This window comes from Thunnus albacares, chromosome 16 (genome assembly GCF_914725855.1).
Source record: "Thunnus albacares chromosome 16, fThuAlb1.1, whole genome shotgun sequence".
NCBI lineage: Eukaryota > Metazoa > Chordata > Actinopteri > Scombriformes > Scombridae > Thunnus > Thunnus albacares.
Genome location: NC_058121.1, coordinates 15,047,576 through 15,070,483, shown reverse-complemented (window position 1 = coordinate 15,070,483; position 22,908 = coordinate 15,047,576). Strand labels below are relative to the sequence as shown.

Below are 22,908 nucleotides of genomic sequence, written 5' to 3'. Positions count from 1 at the left end.
CTAGCTACAGTAGACAATACTACCTTACACTGTATAATGAGCTATCTTTACATACTATCAGATAACTTCCCTGTAGTTCCCCTAGTAGCACCTTTAATGTTTGAATCCTGTGAAAAAATGCTTCTCTAAAATTATTTTTTCACAAACGGTTGTCTTCAGTAGCCATGCATTTTCTAAGGTTTATAGCTCATTTAATGCTTTGGCTTATTCTTGGGGTCATGAAACATATCATGGACAATGTCAGCATTTGGTATCAATAGTTAAAGCAGGCTAGTTAAACAAGGTTTTTTTTACACTTAGGGTAAAATAATTTGTCTTAATTCAGTTAACTGAAATATAATTCACTTTTATAATCCTGGATTATGGTGGAAACAATAACCTTTTCTGCTTAAGTTATATTCTAAGACATTACAAAATGCCAATGTAGGCTGTAAATGGGTATATGGTAGGTTCAACTCTCAAGATTTAAAGGCTCAGTTGACAGACAACATGGATATATTTACAGCAGTCAATTACTTTTCTATGCCAAAAATGTTCAACTCAGGAAACACTTGCTGCTTGTCTAGAACATTACCAATACAATAACAAGGACAACATTCAAACCTATTCTTTATAGGTGTCAGTCAAGCTTAGCCTATTTTACCAGTTGCAGAATTTGAGGCATTTTGATTTGCATTTTATAGTGGGCTTGTATCCCTTTCCACCAGGCAACAATGAATCATCTTTACCTCACAGTATTGTCTCAGTAAGAATGAATTGTGCTTATTACAGATATTTCTGCTTTTTATAGGTAATCCTCACATTATTGATTGCAGAAAAAGCTGGCTAAGAATTTGTTTTCGTCAGTGACAGTGACAATCACTAGGTAATGTCCACTTTCACTGCTAGCAGAGACTTAAGCTCGTTATTTTAAGTCACTCGGAGGATTTATTTGTGGCTATATCCTCATTATCCCTGTCTTCATTTACTCTTTGATCTTCACAGCAGTCTTTACATATGTAACAACCGTGTCCTGTGTAAGTATGTATTTACTTGTAATGGTGTGTATTATTTTAACGGCTGCTGAACTGTGGATAACTTTATTTATAGTCTGGATTTGTCTGTATTGTGACAACCAACATAAAACATTGTGTGCATAAAAAGTGTATAAATAGCATAGAAAATATATGAAAAAGAGTACTTGAGTTTGTTAGTTTCTGACCTAATCCCAACAAAATAATTCACCACAAAATCTTCAGTAATCCAGGTTGTAAGATATCTAGCAGTACTAAACCTTGACCTGAAGAAGCCTCTCAGATCTTGGATCAGTGAGAATAAAACAGCAAATCCAGTTGCTTTTGACTTGGCATTTATAGGCACGACTATAGAGACCGATTACACCTACAGGCTTAAAGGTGTTCCTTTGTAAGGATTTTCTTTTTCAGACAAGCCTTATGTCAGTCCTTATCAAACATGTTTAGGTACTACTTTAGACTTAAGTACTTCAGGGAAGCTGCTGAGGAGCCATGCTGGGTTGCCAGGAAAGGCTAAAATAGACATAAAAGTGCAACTGCAAGTTCATTGTCTGCATGCAGGTTAGCCTTGGATCAAAAAACTTGGATGTGAAGGAAACAGGCACTTCAGAATCTGCCATGTTTTTGATTCAAACATTTAACTATCTTATTACTTTACACCATAAGAATAGAAAGAAATGAGAGACACCTAGTTCTTGAACCTGTTGTATTTTTTCACCTCTTGTTTTAATTTCTCTTTCAACCTAGGATGAGGTGAGATGAGTGGTAGCCATGCAGATGTTCTTTGCAACACCTTCCCTTAGGCAGCGCAGGAGAAACATGGCAACCCCCTGTCACTGTTTGCCCAAGCTGACCTGCCCCCTTCTGCTCAGTTGAGGCCATCCTTCATCCAGTGCAGAGAGACTACCATCAACGTCTGCGCAACCCAAAATGTCCTCCCACAAGCGCAACTTCCAGTGCTTCAATGCCGTAGGTGGTGATGGCTCCCACAAGCATCACACCAGCAGGCTCCCCAGGATCCCCCAGCATGGCATGGTGGCCCATCATGAACCTCTGGAGGAATGCTATCTTTGCTCTGAGTATATACACACCCAGGCCCTGGAAGCATTAGAGACTCAGGTTTCACCTTTGTATCATACTCACACACCCTATCACCACCATCATCATCCACACCAGTATGTTCTCCGGAGGCCGATCATGCCCAAGGAGCCACCTGTGGCACATTCTGGCCACGGGCGCCACATCCATCATCACAGGACCAACAAGATGGTGGTGCTGGTGAAGAACAGTGACCCCTCATACAAGAAGACCATCGTCTTGCACCGCAGGAGCATACGCAGTTTCGGGCTTTTCTTAGAGGAAGTTTCTGAGCTCATGCAGTACCACATCAGGAAGTTGTACACTCTGGAGGGCCGCAAGGTCAGTTCATAAACACCTGGTAGTAGAATAAATGTAAAGATATAAATGTTGTGTTTTCATTTTCTGTTCACTTTTTTCATGATACCCCCTTATCTGCCTAGAGTTTGTAGTACATTTTACTCTATAATGTACCCAGAGAAGTATTCATTTTCCGAGAGGAAGTTTCTGTGATTGACCCAAAGTTGTATTTAAATGAACTGAAGGGATGGCTAAACCTGGAGTTAAGGATCACTATTACTATGAGTTGAGGTTGTCCACAATATGCAGATTTAAATTGTTGAAGTCTTACATATTGTTGGTACTAAAGGATGAGATTGAAAACCAGGGTGAAAGAGAGGCCTCTAGTGACAGCACTGGTGCTCTACTAAGTCCCAGTTGAGAGCAACATCAGCTATCAGCCCTACATGAAGTGAAACACACAATGTCAAAAAGCAATTTCAGGATGATATTCAATTAATGAAACCACATATCATCAACATCACATGACATAAACAGCTTCTTAATCATGTCCTCTTAATCATCATGCAACACTAAATTAGGGGCCTTTGATTATGATACTCTCGCTTATTGAACATGAACAAATGAACATGCAAAACATATTGTAATATGGTCGTCAAAGATACAACTTGTAATGTTAATGTTTACATGAATAAAACAGCAGGTTGCTAAGTATTAAGATCTTTTATTAGTTACAGTTATTGGATTTAATTATTTGTAAATTAAATGTTTTATAATATGACACATACCATATATAAGAACATTATAGGAGTTTATAGGGGCATTAACATTATAGGTGCATTGAAAAAAACACTGTGAGACTCTCTGAGTCTATGTAGATCAAAGGTACAGTACTGCTGAGTACTGCTTTCGAATTGAAATAAATAAGGACATTGAATAGAAAAAAAACTCAGAAAAGTGCACCTTCTTTATTTTTACATTATGCTCTCTTTGAAATCTCTTGCCATCTTTCAAAGTAGAATAGAAAATAACAATTATTTTGGCAATAGAGTAGAACAAAGTATATAAAAATAAGACTAAATAAGACATGAAAAAGGAAATAGTGTACCCCCCTGCACTCTCCTGTTTGCACCTGTCATTTGATTGCATTCATGATCCATGATTATTAGTTTCTTGAGATTTTCAGTACACAACAAATACACTCACACAACATCAGTTTCATAGTAGGTTGTTACAATCTAAGTCAAGTGGGATACATATTTGGAGTGTGTGCATGTGGGAATGATGCAGGGATATTCCCTCACACATGCATTTGGATTGTGGATATCTCTTCAAAACCCATTAATCTTGGTCAAATCAGAGCTATTTTTGAGATAAGAGAAGCAGGTCAACGTTAAAACTCCATTCCCCTCGTTTGATACCGGAGGCATCTCAGAAATGTGTCTTCCACCGTGGCAATTAATTATCTTCACCTGGGCTTTGTGTGACCATGGATGAAGCCATTTATCTGCCGTTACCAACAGTGCCTTTTAAATTTGAAACTGCACTGTCATCAAAACTGACTGCTCGTAGGCAAAATAAAATCATCAAAACTCTAAATATTGTAGGCTACATGTTTTCTCTGAGTTTCCTATAGTTGTCAGTAGAAAGTAGAAGAAGCAGCAGTATTCAATATTAAGTGTCATGAAAATGTAAAAGCACACTTTAATAAATAAGATAAAAAGAAACAACTGTATTTTACTGACACTCTACTTCTTCTTCACTTCACCTTAATCTACTATTATCTGTGTTTCCTTGTTATTTTAATAAGTAGAACAATGAATGGTATTATTGTCACTGTCCAGTGAAGAACATCCATATCCAAACAACAATTTTAAACTGAGTTACAATGCATTTTTTAAACAATCCAGGGCAGTTTTAAGGGGTTTTATGAGTTTAACTTTTAGTATAATCAACAAAAAACTGAAACCATAATCATGAAAGATGACATGCTCTTTTAAAATCTGAAAAATTGTTGGTGAGACTGCTGCGGCTGCTCAAACACCGAACATAATAACGGACACAACACCAGGAGAAGTTTACTACATGTGAGTTTATTAAAGTAAATGAATGAAGACCAGATACTTAGCTCCACAAAGGTGCTGTTGCAGCAGGGTGTAGAGAGAGAGAGAGAGCTGAACAAAAGGACCTGCCTATATGGACTCAGCCCACTAAAGCAGAGGTGCCTGCAATCAGATGATCGACCCAGAGGGATCAACAGGAAAAACCGAAATAAGACAGGATGTAACAAGATATGCCACTATATTTATATTAGTTTATTAGTAAAGAGGCAGCATAATTACTTTTATTCAACTCCGCATGGGGACACTATGCAACAGGTCAACACACACTCACCCCCACGGCTAGATTAGTATTTATGTTAATGTTCTGCTCTAAAAGGCAGAAAGTGAGACTAATGCTTGCCCTTAACTGTGTGTTTCTGTTCCATTATACTTTTCAGGAGTGGGAGGTGTCCTAAAGAAAAAACATAATAAAACAACATAATAATGCTGTATTCATGGATTTCATTGCCAAGACCACACAATCAGCTTGTCTATACCTCTCACACAGTTTGCAGTACTGCTGAGCAATACCCTCGGCTCTCACGAGTGACAATGGCAGCTCACCATTGCAAGAACGCACTGTCATCTGGTGACGTTTCCCAGAGATCATCCTGGATTAGGATATTTATCTTGTCTTGACTAATTGCTTGACTCAGAGCCTTCTTTTGCAGGGATTAAAGCTCTCAGCTTAACAAAGAGGAGACAATACCTTGACACCACTGAGATATTTTTATTATAGTACTTGTTTCTTAAATGTTTCCCTACAAATATTTACCATTCAATTATAGTAGGCCTACATTTTTAATTAATGAACAGAAATTTTCCTAAATCATGGCCACAAACTTACATCTGACCAGTTTAAAAATTGGGTTACTGGACACTTTAACACAGAAAAGTAATACTTTATGCTATTTGAGTAATTAAAAAGCTGTTTGGAAAGTGGTCATAAAAGCTACAGTCAATCAAATCAGAACCACTGAGCTACACAGCTAATTTGAACGGGGTCTTACTGTTTACCTGGGGATCATAGCAATGAAAGATAAAATAATTGGCAATGTCATAATTTTCCATTGCTGTAAAATCATGTATCAGTTTTCTAAACTGATAACTAAAAAAAACAAACAAAACTAAACTAGAACTAAAAAACAATTAATTCATTAATTGTCTCTCTGGTACATGAAACAACACGCCCCCACCAACACAGCCCCTTGTGTTATTTCAGTGCAGGGCTGTGTTCGATCCGAACGCCTACTAAGAAAGGGAAATTTTTTGTAGTAAAATATGACAAGATTGTTAAAAATTTAAATTTTCTATCAAAACATGGGTGGCCAGAAATCTCTTTACTTGGTAAAATTGGTGACATATTGGTACAGATAAACAGCACTATCACACCACAACAGATAAGGAACATCAGGGTTATTTTGTGACATAATGCATAAAAGTACTTATTTTCATGCAGTTATCACTTGCTTGCAGTTTTAAGTCTGATTATAAATAGACTTACACTCTGTTTTGCTAAAAGTACTTAAATTCCTCATCAACTTAAAATTAAAGCATGTCCATGTCATATGATCCAAATAATTTCCAATCAAAAATTGTGTATTTTGTAACTCCTCAGCCTATATAATCTATATTTTGTTATAAACTAATAGTTTCTCTACTTTTGCTGTAGATCGACAGTGTTCAGAGTCTCGTGCAGTGCCCCAGTGTTCTTATTTGTGTGGGACGTGAGCCCTCTCACCCTTCCATCGCGGAGAATCTTCGGAAAACATCTGATGACAAACTTCCAAAGCTGAATGTGAAGGCACGCTCCACTGGCTGCACTGAAGGACATGAAGGTAGGAGAAATGACTCATTGACACATGCTTAATTTCTCACACAATTTTAAAAACAATAATCTTTAAATCATTAAGGTATTTGAAAGCCCTAGTACGAACAACCACAGTAATTATCTTTCCATTCATTACCTTAAGGATCCAATGTAATTAATATCAATAATTATAAAATAAATCATTACCTTTGCTGATACAAGAAATGCATTTGCATATTATGTGTATTGTACATCATGTGCAAAAGAGCTCTAATTCCATCTAATTTTGTCTTTTTCTTCCCTCTTTCTTTTCTTGTCTTTTTTACTGTCATGATGGGAAATCAAGGACTTTCTACTGAGAAAAGTGTCACCCATCCACAGCTGGAATCTGGCGACAGATCCACCAGGCAGTCAGTGTCCTCTGACAAGTCATTGTTAGATGCAAACAACTCACCAGACCATGTTGATTCCCGCTCACCCACTGTTGATGGATTGATGAATGATGATATAGAGAAACGGGTCCGGGTTAATAAAGATGGCAGTTTGTCCATGGAAATGAAAGTGCGCTTTCGGCTACAAAATGATGAAACATTACATTGGTCAACAGAAGTAAGAAAGACCACAGACAGGACCAGTGAGTACCTCCAAGGACACAGTAATCCCTATTTTGCACAGGTTAGTGAAAGAAACTATTCAGAATCTGAAAACATCTCTGCTGGTGATTCAGATGAGGCTTACCTCACTAGGCACTATCAAAGACATACAGAGGAGCCTCATTGTCCTCATTGCTGCAGTCACTGCCAGGAGTATGACATCTGGAAAAACGTCCCAGGGACACAAGGAGCAAGTCGCTGCATTCGAACTTCCAGCTCAAGTTCATCCTCACACACAATGGTCTCTAGAAAGACAATGGTCGAAAGTAGGCAAACTGTGGCTAGATCAGGTGGAAATTATACAGAACAAGTTGTAGAGACAGAAACCTGTGTGGAGCAGACTGTTGAGGCAGCTGAAACTGTAGAATACTGCACCATCAGGAGTGAGACTTGCTCACCAAAGTGCAAGGTGCACTCCTTCCCATTGGACAACTGTGAAGCTGTTGACAGCTCCCCAAATGATCAGGTCGAAACTGCTCAAACGTCAGAGCAAGAAGAACAAACAGGATCTGCTCCTAACACTTCCTCTCCAATATTAACAGAACATGAAGAGGATCAAAATGATGATGAACTGGATAAACTAGAAGACGAGTTGGATACCGGATCACCTGGGCCAAGCATGACAGATAGAGCATCCAATGCTTCAAGGCACTCTAAAAATTCATACACTTGTCATTGTGGAGTATCTGATGACCCTGAGGATGATACAAAAGGACAAACTGAAGAGGCGGGTGTGATAAAAAGAGAACAATCAAGTGCCATGTCTGTCAAATCATACGCCTCGGTCAAGTCAGATAAGTCTGAAGAAATAGAGAATGCAGAGAGTGAGGATGTAGAGGAGAAAAGATCCAAAAGTGCCATGTCAGTCAATTCAAATGCCTCGACAAAATCCAAATCAGATGTCTTAGAGGTTGCAGCTGAAGAAACACACACGCAGGATGATGAACAAATGCAAAAAAGACCATTAAGTAGCGTATCTGTTAAATCTTGTAATTCTGAAAAATCAATGAAGTCAGAAGTGGCAGCTGAACAACATAAATCAGAGGAGGATGTTGATGAGGAAAGACCACAAAGTTCTTTGTCATCAAAGTCCAAAACCTCTATTAAATCAAAGGGATCAAAAATCTCTTCTCTCCCAGATGAAGAAAAATCTGAGGAGGAAACTGAGCAAAGGACACCCAGTGCCATGTTAGCAAAGTCAAACGACTCTGTAGGATCCAACTCGGGAGCACTTGAAGCAGAAGGGGTCGAAGCTGAAGAAAATGAGAGTGGAACCGAACAGAGAGCACAAAGCCCAGTGTCAGAGAAGTCAAATGTGTCTGCAAAATCTAAAATGTCAAGAGCCTCTGAAGCAACACCTGAAGAAAATTCAGATGACAAATCTGAAGCGAGTGAGGAAACTCCTGAGTCATTAAAGTCAAAAGAGGCTGTTGAAAATACTGAGGAAGACTTGGAAACTGAGGAAGCTGGAGACGATCAGGAGAGAGTGCCAAGTGTCATGTCATCTAAATCAGATATCTCTGGAAAATCTACACACTCAGAAGCATCTAAGCTTCAAGATGAAGAAAATGATACAAATATTACTGAAGAGAGAGCACTTAGTGCCATGTCAGCCAAATCAGCAAAGTCTAAAACATCTGAATCTGAACAAAATGCTGATGTAAGAACACTTAGTGCTATGTCAGGAGTCTCATCTCATTCAAATATATCTGACACTGCTGAGGAGGCAGATGAAACTGTGGAGAGAGCTCCAAGTACCATGTCAGTGAAATCTGTAAAGTCAAATGCATCTGCAAGGTCAAGAAAATCGAAAAGCCCAGGAGGCCTTACCAATGATGCAAATGCTGAAGAGGTAACTGAAGGAAGACCACAAAGCAAAATGTCAGTCAAATCAGCAAAGTCAGTGAAATCAAATATTTCTGCAAAATCTAGCAAATCTAAATCATCTCAGATTCCTAATAAAGAAAGCGATGGAGAGCAAACTGAAGAACGAGCAGCAAGCTGCATGTCAGCCAAATCAAATATTTCTGAAAATGAAGAAAATCTTACAAATGATGAGGTTGAGGAAACACAAAACCCCTGTGTTTCAGTAGAGGAAAATCCTACCAAACATGATGAAGCTGAAACGAGAGCATCTAGTCCCTCTTCAGAAAAATCAGTCAAGTCTAAATCATCTGCAATATCCAATAAGTCAAAAGATAGATCCGAAGAAAAGAACACTGATGAAGAAATTGCTGAAAGAGCACAAAGTGCAATGTCAGCAAAATCTGCAAAATCAAATGCGTCAGCAGTATCCACAAAATCAAAAGCCTCTCAAGTTCTTCTCAAACAAAATGATGACATTTCTGACGAGGAAGATACTGAACAAGAAACCAGTCAGAGATCACCAAGCTGCATGTCAAATAAATCAGCCAAGTCAAACATTTCTTCAAGAGTGAATGAGTCAAAATGCTGTGATGGTTCAGATGTAGAAAATATTCAAGAATATGAGGAAGAGAGGGCACCTAGTGCACTGTCATTGAAATCAGAACGATCACATGTGTCAGCCAAATCAGCCAAATCAACACGATCAAATATTTCTGCCAAATCTACTAGGTCAAAGCACAGTGATGTTTCAGCTGAGGAAAATACTGCAGATCAGAAGGAACATGGAGAAAGAGCTCCAAGCAATATGTCAACTAAATCTGCTAAATCTGCAAAGTCAAATGCCTCAGTGATATCTAAGAAATCAAGAGCTTCTCCGATCTGTGCTGATACTTCTGAAGAAATTGTTACCAGAGGGGAGACTGAAGAGAGAGTAATGAGCTCAATGTCAGCCCAGTCAGATGAGTCAAATATTTCTTTAAGATCAAACAGGTCAAAACGTTCAGCTCTTCCAGCTGAAGAAAGCTTTGAGAGCCCTGATGAAGGAGATGACGAAGAGGAGACTGAAGAAAGAGCAGCAAGCTCCTTGTCAGCCAGATCAGTCCAGTCACATGTTTCTGAAATATCTATTAAGTCTGCAGAGAGAGCACCTAGTGCTTTGTCAGCTAAATCAGCAAAATCACATGCTTCTACAAAATCTATCAAATCAAAGACCTCTGAAGTTCCCTCTGGCAAAACTTCTGGCATCCCTGATGAAGGAGATGGTGATGAGGAAACTCAAGAGAGAGCACAGAGTGCAATGTCAGCCAAAACTGCAAAGTCAGCTATTTCTGTAAAATCTACAAAGTCAAAAGGACAGGATGGTCCAGCTGAAGAAAATGCTTCGCATCATGAAGAACATGTAGAGAGAGCACCAAGTAATATATCAGTCAGATCAGCAAAATCAGCAAAGTCAAATGTTTCTACATCATCTAAAAGATCCAAAGTTTCTGAAGTTCCCATTGAAGATGGTGTTGACACTCCTGAGGAAAGAATTGTTGATGGGGAGAGTGAAGGGAGGGCATTGAGCTCAATGTCAGCCAAGTCAGTAAAATCAAATATTTCTGCAAGATCAAACAAGTCAAAATGTTCAGCTCTTCCAGCTGAAGAAAGCTTTGAGAGCCCTGATGAAGGAGATGACGAAGAGCAGACTGAAGAAAGAGCATCAAGCCGCCTGTCAGCCAGATCAGTCCAGTCACATGTTTCTGAAATATCTATTAAGTCTGCAGAGAGAGCACCTAGTGCTTTGTCAGCTAAATCAGCAAAATCACATGCTTCTACAAAATCTACCAAATCAAAGGCCTCTGAAGTTCCCTCTGGCAAAACTTCCGGCATCCCTGATGAAGGAGATTGTGATGAGGAAACTCAAGAGAGAGCACAGAGTGCAATGTCAGCCAAAACTGCAAAGTCAGCTATTTCTGTAAAATCTACAAAGTCAAAAGGACAAGATGGTCCAGCTGAAGAAAATGCTTCGCATCATGAAGAACATGTAGAGAGAGCACCAAGTAATATATCAGTCAGATCAGCAAAATCAGCAAAGTCAAATGTTTCTACATCATCTAAAAGATCCAAAGTTTCTGAAGTTCCTGTTGAAGATGGTGTTGACATTCCTGAGGAAAGAATCGTTGAAGGGGAGAGTGAAGGGAGGGCATTGAGCTCAATGTCAGCCCATTCAGTAAAATCAAATATTTCTGCAGGATCAAATAAGCCAATATTTTCTGCTGATGTTCCAACTAAAGAGAGCCCTGAGCGCTCTGATGAAGAAAACGATGAAGAGCAATCTGAAGAAAGAGCAGCAAGCTCCTTGTCATGCAAATCAGTCCAGTCACATGTTTCTGAAATATCTATTAAGTCTGCAGAGAGAGCACCTAGTGCTTTGTCAGCTAAATCAGCAAAATCACGTGCTTCCACAAAATCTACCAAATCAAAGGCCTCTGAAGTTCCCTCTGGCAAAACTTCCGGCATCCCTGATGAAGAAGATGGTGATGAGGAAACTCAGGAGAGAGCACAGAGTGCAATGTCAGCCAAAACTGCAAAGTCAGCTATTTCTGTAAAATCTACAAAGTCAAAAGGACAAGATGGTCCAGCTGAAGAAAATGCTTCACATCATGAAGAACATGTAGAGAGAGCACCAAGTAATATATCAGTCAGATCAGCAAAATCAGCAAAGTCAAATGTTTCTACATCATCTAAAAGATCCAAAGTTTCCGAAGTTCCTGTTGAAGATGGTGTTGACATTCCTGAGGAAAGAATCGTTGAAGGGGAGAGTGAAGAAAGGGCATTGAGCTCAATGTCAGCCAAGTCAGTAAAATCAAATATTTCTGCAAGATCAAATAAGTCAAAATGTTCTACTGATGTTCCAACTAAAGAGAGCCCTGAGTGCTCTGATGAAGAAAATGATCAGGAACAAACTGAAGAAAGAGCATCAAGCCGCCTGTCAGCCAAATCAGTCCAGTCACATGTTTCTGAAATATCTATTAAGTCTGCAGAGAGAGCACCTAGTGCCTTGTCAACTAAATCAGCAAAGTCACGTGCTTCTACAAAATCTACCAAATCAAAGGCCTCTGAAGTTCATTCTAGCAAAACTACTGGCATCCCTGATGAAGGAGATGGTGATGAGGAAACTCAAGAGAGAGCACAGAGTGCAATGTCGTCAAAAACTGCAAAGTCAGCTATTTCTGCAAAATCTACAAAGTCAAAAGGACAAGATGGTCCAGCTGACGAAAATACTTCAGATCATGAAGAACATGTAGAAAGAACCCCAAGCAATATGTCTGTCAGATCAGAAAAGTCAGCAAAGTCAAATGTTTCAGTCATGTCCAAGAAAACAAAAGCTTCTGACATTCCTTCTGATCACATTGATGATACTCCTGAAAAAGAAAATGAAGAGGAACACAATGAAAGTAGATCAGTAAGTTCAATGTCAGTCCATTCAGTCAAGTCAAATGTTTCTGCAAGATCAAGAAGGTCAAAATGTTCAGCTGATGTTCCAGTTGAAGAAAGCATCGCCAGACCTAAGTCACATGCTTCTACAGATGCATCCTTCCTTCCTTCTGATACTGATAGTCCTAAGGGAAGAAACGATGAGGAAGAAACTTCAGACAGAGCAGAGAGTGCAATGTCTGCCAAATCTGCAAAGTCAGTCATTTCTTCAAAATCAAATAAGTCAAAAGTCTTTGATGCCACAAAAGAAGAAAATGCTTCTGGTTCTGATCATGAGGAAAGAGCTGCAAGCAATATGTCAATAAGATCAGCAAAATCAGCAAAGTCAAATGTTTCTGAAAAATCTAAGAAATCAAAAGCCTCTCAAATACCTTCTGATCACAGTACTGAAATTGCTGAGACAGAGAATGAAGGGGGAGTGAGCTCAATGAGTGCAGATGAAGAAGAAGACAAAGACCAAACTGAAGAAAGAGCAGCAAGCTGCATTTCAGTCAGATCAGTTCAGTCACATGTTTCTGAAAAATCTACTAAGTCACAAGCTTCTGGTATTGCAGATGATGTGGCTGAACATGATAAAACTACAGAGAGAGCCCCTAGTGCATTGTCAGCTAAATCAGCAAAGTCGCATGCTTCAGTAAGATCTGTTACATCAAATACTTCTGAAGTTTGTTCTGGAAAAACTACTGGCATTCCTCATGAAGGAGATGATGGAGAGGAAACAAAAGAGAGATCACAGAGTGCAATGTCAGCCAAATCAACAAAGTCAGCCATGTCTAAGAAATCAAGCAAATCAAAAGTCTCTGATGTCCCAGCCAAAGAAAATGTTGCAGAACATGATGAAACTGTTGAGAGAGCAGCTAGTGCTATGTCGGACAGATCTGCAAGATCAAATGCCTCAGCAGTATCTCAGAAATCAAAAGGTACAGTTCCGGGTGAAGGAGGTGCTGAGGAGGAAAACAAAGAGAGAGCACCAAGTTGCATGTCAGCTAAATCAGTCAAATCAAATGTCACAGAAAAATCTGTGACTTCTAAAGAAAATACTGCAATTGCTGAAGGAACTGGAGAGCGAGCACCAAGTGCAATGTCAACCGAGTCAAATGCTGAAGAAGAAACTGAGGAGAGATCAAATATGTCTATATCATCGAGGAGTACAACAGCATGTGAAGCTCCTTCAGAAGAAAACCCTGCAAATGATGAGGAAACTGAGCAGAGACCACCAAGCACCTTGTCGACTAAATCAGCCAGATCTGCCAAATCAACACATTCACATATTTCTGCAAAATCTAGTAAGTCAAAGGCCTCTAATACTCCAGGTGAAGAAAATCGTGAGGAGCATTTGGAGAGAGCACCAAGCAGTGCAAGCATCAAATCAGCGAAATCAGGAAAGTCCAATGCTTCAGCAGTATCAAAGAAATCAAAAGTGTCTGAGGTTCCTGCTGAAGATGATGTTAACATCACTGATGAAAACACTGAGGAAGACACTGAGAAGAGATCAATTAGTTCAATGTCTGCCAAAACTACTGAAATTTCAACTGAAGAAAACGTGGCAGTTTGTGAGGAAACTGAAGAGAGAACACCAAGTGCTTTGACAAATAAATCATCAAAGTCAGGTGTATCTCTAAGATCAAGGAAATCAAAAAAATCTGAAAAGACAGCTGAAACCCATGCTGAAGAGGTAAATGAAACAGAGAGGACACCAAGTGTTTTGTCAGTAAAATCAAATGTTTCTGCAAGAACCATGAAGTCAAACACGTCTGAAATTACCTCTAGTGAAAAGACTGGACATGATGAAGAAACTAATGAAAGAACACATAGTCCCACCATGTCAACCAAATCAGCAAAATCAACTAATTTGGCAACTGAAATTCCTACAATAGAAAGTTCTGACTCTCCCAATGAAGGAAATGCTCAAGCGAAGTCTGAGAGAGCACCAAGTGCCATGTCAGCAAAGTCAACTATTTCAGTGAGATCAAGAAAATCTAAAGTCTCTGATGTTACTACTCATGAAAAGGAGGAAAGAACAGTAAGCCCTGTGTCAGCTAAATCAAATCAATCCGAAATGTTAAGCAGGTCTGAAGTTCCTGCTGTGACAGTGGAGGAAACTGAAGACAGAGCCCCCACAGCCATGTCATCGAAGTCCAAGGTGTCAACACGTTCAAAGAAGTCAACATCATCTGAGGTCAAAGGAAAGAAAAGTGAGGGGCGACCACAGAGTTCTTTATCTGTCAAGTCGAATCTGTCCGTGAAATCTCGAAAATCCAAAGCAACTGATATTTTAACTGATGAAGATGTGGGAAATAAAGAGCTGAAGACGTCCACAGCCGCTGATGTTCCTGTAGAGGAGAAGATCAGTGTTTCTCCAGTAAATGCAGGGGAAGCTGTGAGCCCTGAAGACAGTAAACCCACATCTAGTTCGCAAAAGGAGGATGAAAAACAAGATACAGTTGATAAGAAGAGTGTTCACTCGAAGACAAGCAAGTCAAGCAGGAAAACTGCAAAAAATACAGCTGCAGAGGTTCTTGACAAACCGAAGTCTGTTGTGAATTCTGCTGCGTCAGACACCCGTCAGAGTGCACAACAACCAAAAGGAAATAAACATAATGTGCTTTCTCATGCAGAGTCAGAGGAAAGTGATTCGTCACAATCTCTGTCCAGTTCAGATATTGGCAACGAAATTTGTGAGACTCCAGCCACGGGAGAATCAAAATCCAATGTGTCTAAGAGGATTATAAATGGTCAACTGGAAGCTACAGACGCTGGCAGGAGTGTCACTGATAACAAAAGTGACAAAAGCAGCAGACACAAGAGCACAGATGCTGATGACTTCAAGCTGGTCCCGTCTAGCCTACCAAATACATCCCCTACTGAGGTAATAAATGAATGGCTGAAAAAAATACCAGCTGATGGTGACACGTATGACGTGGAAGAATTGAATGAAAACAATGATGGACAAAAAACTGATCAGACAAAGGAGGAAATGACTAAAGTGGAAGATAATGAAAACAATGAGGACTCTGCAGTTGAGAATACAAAAGACTCAAATGAAGGAGTTGTGATGAACAGTGTCCCTAATGATGAATGTCAAACAACCACGGAGGAACCAAATGCAGATAATACCAGTACTCGGAGAGATGATGCCTCTAAAATATTTCACTCCTCTGTACAGGTGATGAAAGTACTTTTAAATCCAAAGCTTGACAGATGTAACAGTTTACCAGAGATTTCTCCAGTGTATGGACGTAAACTAAGTACTTCAGCTAGAGGCCTTTTGGATTGCCTTGTGAAGTTGCAGCTAATAGACCATGATCCTAAAAATGCAAACGAAAATGATGAAAGATACCAAGAGCTAATGAATATTCTTCAGTCTCTTTGGCTTTGCGATCCTCTAGAAAATGAACATGTGCTAAAGAAGGACGATCGCCATTATGTGGATGATGAATTCAATCATACGTCATCCTCTGGTGTGGATGTCAACAGTGGCTCCACAGGCTCGGGGAAGAGTAGTGATGGTGTGAATGGTGATGTGTTGCAACCTCATATGACTGCAAATACATTAAGCAAAGTACCAGAAGTTCATGAAGGTGAAGCAGAAGCAGGTAATCAATGGACATGTGAGGCAGAAGTAGGAGTAATGGATGAAGAGAAACAAAAGGAAGATGATCCAGCAACAGATGACACCATTAGAAGTAGTGATAGTCCAAGAGAACTACCTGAAACACCACCATCCTCAGGATCAGGAAATGACAGTAGTGGCCAAAAGCTTCCAGAGGAAACAGAATCTCAAGAGGACACCAGTTCAGAGGGTACAGTACAGTTAACTAAAATTATTTCTCAAGAACCTGATCCTGTTTGGATCTTAACTTTATTAAGCAAAATAGAAAAGCAGTTCATGAAACATTATATCAATGCAATGAAAGAGTTTAAAGTTCGTTGGAACTTGGATGATAATGAGCAGCTTGACATGATGATAAATGAACTTAAAAATGAGGTCCAAAAAAAGATCCAAACAAGTATAGACAGAGAACTGAGGAAAATTAAAGTGCATGCAGGGCTACCACGACCTCCTAAAGAAGCAATGTCTCGTGCTTCAACAGCACAAACAGAAGAGAGAAGACGGAGGCTGAAGGTCATGTTCGAACAGTCTGCCGATCCAAAAGCAGAAAAAAGTGATGAATCAGTGACAAGCACATCTTACAGTGACCAGCGCAGTGAAAACGATGATGACTACTGTCCATGTGAAACATGCATTCAGAAAAAAGTTACATTTAGGCCTCCACTTCCTGCAGAAACTATGAAAACCACACCCCTTTTCATGGACTTTGACCTAAAGAGGATTCTAGTAATGAAGAATGATGATCCTGGCAATACACAGGCAATCAAGTGTATATCTCACTCCATAAATGAGACTGAATCAATAGCAGCAAAAACAATTGTAGAAAAAATTATTGATGAAGCAGTGAGAAAAGTGGAAGGGGATGAAATCCACCATGAGTCTGAAGATGATTCTGCAGTTGCAGTAGAGGAAAAGGAAGCAGTTGATGATCAAGATGAAGATCAAGAAGATGAGTCTGAAAACATTGAAGTAGAAGAATACATCACTGCTAAACAATACCTAGAACTGGCTGTTGCTGAAGAAAGAGTAAAAGATGAAGATGCTGTTGAAGATAATAGTGAGAAACTGAGCAAAACTGAAGATGAAAAGACAGAAAATGAGAGTGCAGACATAGGCCCGATTGAAGATGAATCCATGGTAGAGTATGCAGGCACAGCTAGAGATAAATTAGACGAAGAGGCTGCTGAAGCCACCACAGCTGAGGATGAAAATGTGGCAGAAGAGACTATTGTGGTTACGTCAACTGAACACCAATCTGTCAAAGAGGAAGAAGCAGAAACGGAAGATGAGATTGCTGTAGAAGCAGAGATTGCTGTAACATGTGAAGCTGAGTTGAAGAAAGAGACTGTTGATGCCATCCCTGCTGAAGATGAAGATGCAGCAGAAGAGGCTGATGTGGCAGCCATAACTGAAGATGAATCAGACAAGGAAGTGGCTGTGGAAGAAGAGATCGTCAATGATGAAGAAGAGATTCCTGCCACCAGTGGAGATGATTCTGCAGATGAGAATGATGACAAAGCCACAGCTGATGAATTGTCAAAAGATCCAGCTGAAGAAGCAACAACTGAAGATGAGATGGCTATAGAAAAAGAGATTGCTGTCACAAGTGAAGATGAACTTAAGGAAGAGGTCGCAGAGGCTACCACAGCTGAAGATGAAAATGTAGCAGAAGAGACTGCTGTGGTTACGTCAGCTGAACACCAATCTGACAGAGAGGAACAGGCAGAAAGTGAAGATGAGATTGCTGTAGAAGGAGAGATTGCTGTAGAAAGTGAAGATGAATTGAAGAAAGAGACTGCTGATGCCACCTCTGCTGAAGATGAAGATGCAGCAGAAGAGGCTGATGTGGCAGCCATAACTGAAGATGAATCCGACAAGGAAGTGGCTGTGGAAGAAGAGATCGTCAATGATGAAGAAGAGATTCCTGCCACCAGTGGAGATGATTCTGCAGATGAGAATGATGACACAGCCACAGTCGATGAATCGTCAAAAGATCCAGCTGAAGAAGCAACTGAAGATGAGATGGCTGTAGAAAAAGAGATTGCTGTTACAAGTGAAGATGAACTTAAGGAAGAGGCTGCAGAAGCTACCACAGCTGAAGATGAAAATGCAGCAGAAGAGTCTGCTGTGACAGCCACAAGTGAACATGAATCTGACAAAGATGAGGCTTTGGAAGAAGAGACAGCCGACGATGAAGAAGAGATTCCTGCCACCAGTGGAGATGATTCTGCAGATGAGAATGATGACACAGCCACAGCTGATGAATCGTCAAAAGATCAAGCTGAAGAAGCAACAACTGACTATGAGATGGCTGTAGAAAAAGAGATTGCTGTTACAAGTGAAGATGAATCAAAGGACGAGACCGCTGAAGATGAAATTGCGGCTGCCACAACTGAACTTGAATCTGACAAAGACGAGGCTACGGAAGCAGGGACAGTTGATGATGCGGAAGAGATTGTTGCAACCAGTGACTATGAACTGAAGGAAGAGACTGCTGAAGCTACCACAGCTGAAGATGAAGATGCAGTAGAAGAGGCTGATGTGACATCCATAAGTAAACATGAGTCTGAGGAGGTTGAGGAGGGAGGGATATGTGATGAAGAAGAGCTTGCTTCCACCAGTGCAGGTGATTCTGCAGATGAGAACGATGACACAGCCACGGCTGATGAATCGTCAAAGGAAGCAGCTGGGGTAGCAACAACTGAAGATGAGATGGCTGCAGAAGAAGAGACTGGTGTCACAAGTGAAGATGAACTTAAACAAGAGGCTGCAGAAGCTACCATAGCTGAAGAAGAAGAAGAGACCACTATGGCAGCCACCAGTGAACATGAATCTGACAAAGATGAGGCTGTGGGAGAAGAGACGCTCGACGACGAAGAAGAGATTTCTGCCACCAGTGGAGATGAGAATGATGAGTCAGCCACAGCTGATGAATCGTCAAAAGATCCAGCTGAAGAGGCAACAACTGAAGATGAGACTGCTGTAGAAAAAGCTGAAGATGAAATTGCTGCAGAAGAGACTGATGTAGCAGCCACAACTGAAAATGAATCTGAACATGAATCTGACAAAGATGAAGCTGTGGAAGCAGGGACAGTGAATGATGAAGAAGAGATTCCTGCCACCAGTGCAGATGAGACTGCAGATGAGAACGATGACACAACCACAGCTGATGAATCATTAAAAGAACCATCTGGGGTAGCAACAACTGAAGATGAGATGGCTGGAGAAGAAGAAACTGCTGAAGATGAAATAGCCGCAGAAGAGACTGCCGTTGTTGAGGATGGAGAGGAGACTGCTGCCACCGGTGAAGATGATTCTGCAGAAGATTTAGACGCCACCACAAATGATGATGAAACTGCAGAGGAGAATGATGCCACAGGTGACGAAATGTCATCTGAAGTAGCAACATGTGAAGATGAAGCAAAGGAGGAGTCTGCCGAAGCCACCAAAGCTGAAGAGTCTGATATGGCAGGCGCAACTGAAGACGAATCTGACAAAGATGAGGCTGTGGATGCAGGGATGGTTGACAATGGAGAAGAGACAGCTGCCACTAATGATGAAGATGAAACTGAAGAAAATAATGAAGCAGGAGAAGCTGAAGATGAAAATACTCTAGAAGAAGATGCCACAAATGAAGATGAAGCTGAAGATAACGACACAGCAGAAGAGGCTGATGAGGCAGCTACGACTGAACATGAAACTGACAAAGATGCAGCTGTGGAAGAAGAGATTCCGGCCACAAGTGCAGATGAGTCTGCGTCAGATGGGGAGGAAACAGCTGAAAAAGTAACAACTGAAGATGAGACTGCTGAAGAAAAAGAGATAGCTGCCACAAGTGAAGACGAACTGAAGGAAGAGGCAGCTGACGCCACCACAGCTGAAGATGAAAATGCAGCAGACACAACTGAACACGAATCTGACAAAGAGGAGGTTGTGGAAGCAGGGATGGTTGAAGACGTGGAGGAGACTGCTGCCAGCAATGACAGTGATTCTGCAGAGAATACAGATGATGATGGAACTGCAGAGAATGATAACACAGCCAAAGCTGAAGAACTGTCAAAAGAGCCAGCTGAAGCAGAAACAACTGAAGATGAAGGTGCTGTAGAAAAAGAGACCACACACACCACAGATGAGGATGACACCAAGGAAGAGACTGAGACAGCCACAGAAAAAGAAAATTCAGGTGAAGAGGAAATTGATAAAGCTGATAATGAATCCAATGAAGAGGAAATGGAAGAAACCACAGATGGAGAAGAATGTGTGGAAGCTGCTTCTGAATCTGTGCAAGAGGAAAGCGCCAAAGCTGTGTCTGAAAATGAATCAGAGGGAGAGAGCAACGAATCAGACGCAGATGAAAGTGCATCAGTTAACGATGCAACAACAGATGCAAATGAGACGGAAGCAGGAGAGGATACTGCAACAGCTACAAATGAAAATGAACCAGGAGAAGAACACTCAGAAGCCAAGCCTGAAAATGAGACTTTAGATGAAACGGCAGGGGAAGATGAGGCTGCAGAAGAGAATAAAACGGCTACAGATGAAAATGAGGAAGTATCGACAGTTGAGGTTCATGAGACAGAATCATCAGAAAAAATTGCAGGCTGTATTGCTGATGAAGATGCCATTGAAGAAGAAGAAAAAGGTGAAGAAGATGATAATAAATCACACAACGAGGAACTAGAGGAAGGTCAAACAACTGGAGAGGAATCAGAGGAGGCTGAAAATGAGGAGGAATCTGCTGAAAAAGAAAGTCCAAGCGAGTCTGGGGCAACAGATGAAGATTGCACAGAGACTGCAACAACAGGAGAGGAATTGGAAGAACGTGAAACAGCAGCAGAAGAATCAGGAGAGTACATGGCAGGGAGTGAGATCACTGGGAGTGAGATTACCGCAAGTGACGATGGAGAAGAAGCTGGAGCAGAAGGTGTATCTGCAGGAGATGAGGAAAAAGAAACATGCAAAGAAAGTGACATGACTGAAGAGCATCAAGAAGACGCTTTAACAGAGACTAATGGTGAAACAGAAGGAACTGATGATGTGGTGGAGCTGAAGGCAGATAATGATGATGATGTGAAGGACATATCAGAAAGCAATGTGCGTGAAGAAGATAAACCAGAAGAAGATGTAGATGAAGATAATGAAGAACAAACAGAGACCAATGTAACACAATGTGAATGTATCAACATTCCAAGTGAAAGCCAAGATAATGATGAGAACGATGTTGAAGCATCCGAAAAAGAGGGGGAAGAAACTGAGATATCCAATAAAGGATGGAGTGGAAACCAGGGAGAATCAGCTGATGGAGAAGATGAGGCAGAGGAAGATTCAGATGAAGCAGAGGAAGAAACTGACGATGGAGAGCAAGATTTTGTTCCCAGCAAGGCAGATAATGAAGACGCAGCTAACAGTGTAGCCAAAGAAACAACATTAATCCCAATCGATACTTTGATGAAAGTGTGTGCAGAATCTGAGGATGGCGCTTATGCTGATGTTGAAGATTCTGAGACTGAAACAAGCAGCCATGAAAAAGTTACAAAGCTTGAGTCAGAGAGTTAGGGAAATTGAAAAAAAAAACTGTGACTCTGCCAATGCTCAGGAGAACAAGTGATAGAGGACGAGATAAAGGAAGAAAGAAGAGGAGTTTGTAGTAGGTAAATGACAAGAAGACACCAACAAGCGGTTAGCAGTCTGAAGTCACAAAGTCAGGTCTTCAAGTGGAAACCTAACAAGGACTGTAAGATGAAGCAAGCAAAAAGATTGATCCAGATTTTTCTAATTTATAACTCACTGTTAATAATTCTTGTTTAACAAGCACTAAATAACACATGCACTTTGCTCCGGCATTTCTAATGCGGACACTGAACACAAGCACAAATAGTGCTCATTCATTTATGTGAAAGAGGAATCATGAAAACTTGAAAATATATATGTACTGTAAGTAGGAAGTTTCCTTATTTTTGTTCAAAACTAAATGGGATAATTTAATGAACAATGAGTCATAGAGTATTGTTACATGTTACTGCAACTTTGAGCATCAGACAGAGCATGGAGCTAATGATAAACTATGCTTTGCAGTACTTGATCGAATCTGCAACTGTGAGGTTATCATTACTTAAAAACATCATACATGCACATATACTGTAGTTTCTCTTCAAACTATATGCACTATATTTATACCATTTTTGCTGCTCAACATTTGTTTTATCTAATCGAAAGTATTCTTTGAAGACTTTTGGTTCCAATGTTGAAACTAAAAATAATAAAAAGTGATATATTTTTCTAGATAATATTGTACTTTTCTGGAAAGCCAGAAAATACTGATACTATTCATTTTGAATGTTTAACTTAATATTGTGCAAATACAGTACTGTTCAAAGAGTTAATTGAAGTATTTTAGTGCTGATACTAAAGAGTCAAACTGGTTGATGTAAGCAACTTCACTATTCCATCAGGTAATTGCATAATAACTCAGTTAATTTGTATAGCTCATTAACATATAATAAGCTGAAATGTCTGAAAGTAGCAAAATTCACATCAAGGTTTTATGTATCATGACAGGTTCTCCTTTTGTTCTGTACTTTAGACCATTCAACAGTGTTTATCGGTAAGAAAATATATTATTCTCTGTGGTACAGAGGTTATTACCCTTGCTGAATGTACTGTACTTATTGTCTCTAAAATTAAATGTACTACAAAAACTTGCTTGTTATTATTTTGTGAAACATGTCATTCAAAGAAACAAAAATCTAATCTGTGCCACTGACATGTGGCATTTCACATCATTAATGAAGCTTAATTTCAATTACCTATTCTAATTATGATTTGTTATGAAAGAGAATAAAAGGCAGATTAAAAATGGATTATAATGTTATTAATTACACCTTTTCACAGTTGTAATTAATAACAATAATAATGGCTTAATTCCTTTTAAGTGTTCCAGCTCCATATTGTGGATGTCAATAATGCTATTAGTTACACCTGTCCTTTTCCTATT

The 22,908-nt window shown here is 40.0% G+C and overlaps 1 protein-coding gene across 1 annotated transcript; it reads left to right on the top strand.

The window, feature by feature from the left end:
• The first annotated feature begins 1,769 nt into the window (after positions 1 to 1,769).
• On the top strand, positions 1,770 to 22,615 carry rp1l1b (rp1 like 1b). The gene is made up of 3 exons (XM_044329790.1): positions 1,770 to 2,432; positions 6,165 to 6,330; positions 6,649 to 22,615. The coding sequence occupies exons 1-3, from the start codon at positions 1,944 to 1,946 to the stop codon at positions 21,468 to 21,470; spliced, it is 15,477 nt and encodes a 5,158-aa protein (XP_044185725.1). The 5' UTR covers positions 1,770 to 1,943; the 3' UTR covers positions 21,471 to 22,615.
• The last annotated feature ends 293 nt before the right edge of the window (positions 22,616 to 22,908 follow it).